Source organism: Ammodytes marinus (genome assembly GCF_949987685.1).
Source record: "Ammodytes marinus genome assembly, chromosome: 18".
NCBI lineage: Eukaryota > Metazoa > Chordata > Actinopteri > Uranoscopiformes > Ammodytidae > Ammodytes > Ammodytes marinus.
In genome coordinates, this window is record NC_137222.1 from 16,698,443 (window position 1) to 16,701,850 (window position 3,408).

Consider the following 3,408-nt stretch of genomic DNA (forward strand, 5'->3'; position numbering starts at 1 on the left):
TTGACCAGATTGCCATGCTCATAAACTGGTCTGTGACAGGACAAAATGCATTAATCTATTTAAAAGAGTATTCACTTGTGTTTTAATGTTTTTATATTCCTTGAATTCACCCATGTATGTGTTCCATCCTTCCAATCACTAACCTATTATATTCCAACTGGGACATTTTAAACCAATTTATAAAGTGAGTAGTTTTGCAAAATACATTAATATAATAATTTTTTTTAAAAGACAGAGTGCTCGACAAAAACTCAAACATGAAAATGAAAGAAGATGCTGATACTGATCAAACTACATTAATTAATCTTTAAAAAAAACATATGAAGCTGTATATATGTATATGTAAAGCAAGACACAACTGAACGTACGTGAATATAATTACTGCATTTGGGTAAATGGACACTCTGATATTATGACATATGTTTGAGTGACATCTAGTGTTGAAGTGAGCTGAAAACACAAGAGAGTTCCAGAAATCACAGTAGTAATCCAGTGCTACTGGCACTCCTGAGTAACAGCTCCACCCAGTGGATAGCTGTGGTGACAACCGGAAAGTTCCAGAAGACTCTGGACCTCGGCCAGTTCTAATATAAAAGCTGTGACTGTCCCACTACTGAGACACAAAGCAACACAGAAGACAACAGACACGTCGACATTGTTTCATCCCAAAACAAGAAGAATCAACACCAAACACACAGTGGAGATGCTGTGCTCTCATGGATTCCAGTCTGCTCTTTGTCCTGGCCTGTACACAGTGTGTGGCCAGAGGTCAAACCTCTGCTCTACCAGCAGGATCTACTACAGAGGAACCTACAGGAGCTCCACAGCAGTGTGGAGCTGATGGACAAACTTCAACACCACATCCTGGAGGAGACAGAGGAGCCTTTCCAGACCAGTGTGGCCGTGCGACCAGTCTCCTACCAGCTGGAGAGAGAGGGGGAGCACTTTGGCCTGACCCTGGACACTGCAGGCTTTTCCCCAGAGGAGCTGTGTGTCAGGCAGGTGGGCAGGAAGCTGAGAGTCAGCGGGAAGACGGAGCAGAAGCAGGAGGACTGTGGGAAAGGCTGCTACTCTTACAGACGGCAGGAGTTCAGACAGGAGTTTGATCTTCCTGAAGGGCTGCTGGACCCTGAAGGCATCACCTGCTACCTGGCTCCAGACGGGAAGCTCCACATCCAGGAGGCCAAAGCTCCACGTGTGGAGGAGGCTGAGAGAGAGCTGACTATCAAGAGGAGCCCACAGGAGAACACACAGCAGAGTGTGTGTTCACAGACACAAGGCTGCAGCACAGAGACAGACACAAGCACACAGGACCAACCTGAAAACATTTAACCATCTACATGTTGTAACAATGTGCAGTTAAGTGTATTTTTATTTGTATAACAATGAGACATAACAAACATGTTGTTATGCCAGTGTACATGAATGTGTTTTATGAATGTGTATTATTAAAGAGTGAAAATAAACATGTACTTCTATTTCATTGTATTGTAATATTCTTGGACGCAAATAGTGTGGAATTATTCTGTAGGTTTAAAAAAAAGCATTTCAAATGACATAATCTCGAATGTATGATTATTGACTCTTCCATAGAGGACACTGAACATAGGATACATTCTATAAACCATACATCACTTCAAAGTAAATGATCAAAAAGCACAATTTGGCTCACACAACTTTTTCTAGAGGGTTTTAAAAACACACATATTATGTAACTATTACTAGTTGTCACAAAGCGTTAATATAAAAATATATGTGTTGCTCCTTTCAATTAAACAACTTAGAATGTTTTAATGGTGATTTCCCCTTAACAAATATTTGGCAAAATATCCAAGACAAGAGAATGTTTTCCTTAGTGGGTTCCTGTGAGTATGTATTTTGCACTAATTCAAGAATATTTCTTGCTCATGTTCTCTCTCATTACCTTAAGAAAAATATATGTTTTTGGACCAAAGCAGGTTTAAGCAAACATATTCAGATAGAGATAGTTTGCCAGAGGGAGATTTGTCAACACAGAAACAGAAAAAAACATTTATGCTCCTTGAAGATTCCAGCTAGGCTCTTTGATCAGGGCTTGTTAAGCTCCTGTGTCCCCAGCCAGCTTGAAGGGATTTAAAAGCAAAACACTTTACAATAAGGTACACACAATTGTTATAACTACTAAATACATATGCAATAACTACTATATGCAAATATTGTACTACATAGTTTTTCTTTTGTTATTTTAGTAACTGCTACGTAGTTATGCAGTAACTACTATAGGCCAATAAAGAAACTACAACATAGTTTTTTTTGGGTAACTACTATAGTTTATAGTCTAAACAAGGCACATATACAGTACATCAGTCTAGCTCTTCTCCTTGGAAAATGTTAGTGTCCATAATGTCATGGTTGAAGCGAAGAAAGACAAAAGCTCACTTTACAAGTTGGGATTTCACAAATATTTGTTCTTTATTACATTAAAGGCTCATCAACCTCCCAAAGCCCAGTTTGATGCTACTTTATAGATGAATAAAACAGAGAGTTGAGAAGTAAATAAAAAGGCACGTAGGACATATACATCCATCCATTTGCGTGAGTTAAGGTAAAAATAAAAGGCACCATCTTGTGATGTCGCTCGCAGGTGACACAACACACACACACACACACACACACACACACACACACACACACACAGGATTTCACTGTTCCAACTGTAACATTTTTCTAAGTGATATGAGTGACATGCAGCTATGCAGCTATTTGAATGTATACAATTTATATGAAACATGTGAAACGGGATATGTACTGATTGTTATAATGGAGAATACAAAGACATAATGTAACTTGTTTTATCTTTTCATATCATCAACAAGCAGCAAAATATTAGTTAAAAAAACTAAACAAATTGGACAATATTAATAATGTGTCTTTAATTAGCAAATATACAACTATCAACTCATCAAATTGAGTTATTTTCTAGGCCAGTACACAGTAGCTACAGTAACACACGCTATTGATAGCCAAGCCTCAACTACTAAAAGCGCTGCAGAGTGAATGCTTTGGTGGGATGTAAGGCTTTTCCCATCAGATTTTTTTTTGCCACATTGTCAACACCAGAACGGTTTCTCAAGAACAAGGCCATGGTTTTTTAGGCACCTTCAAGAGGTGAAAGATTTGAGAAATCTTATGGTTTCTCTCCAGAGTGAACTCTTTGGTGGGCAATTAATTGATTAGATTGAGTGAACGTTTTTCCACATTGCTCACACCAGTATGGTTTCTCTCCTGTGTGAACACGTCGGTGGGATTTTAGGTTGCAGCTAACGGTGAAAGATTTCTCACATTGGTCACAACTGTATGGTTTTTCTCCAGTGTGAACTCTTCGGTGGGCAATTAATTGATTTGACTGAGTGAACGTTTTTCCACATT

The 3,408-nt window shown here is 38.7% G+C and overlaps 1 protein-coding gene across 1 annotated transcript; it reads left to right on the plus strand.

Annotated features, from left to right (window-relative positions):
• Nucleotides 1-703: 703 nt before the first annotated feature.
• On the plus strand, nucleotides 704-1,332 carry LOC307265061 (heat shock protein 30-like; the record flags this gene model as incomplete). The annotated part of the gene is given in 2 exon segments (XM_080046631.1): nucleotides 704-734; nucleotides 737-1,332. Coding segments are annotated over 2 exon segments (627 nt in total).
• Nucleotides 1,333-3,408: the final 2,076 nt, after the last annotated feature.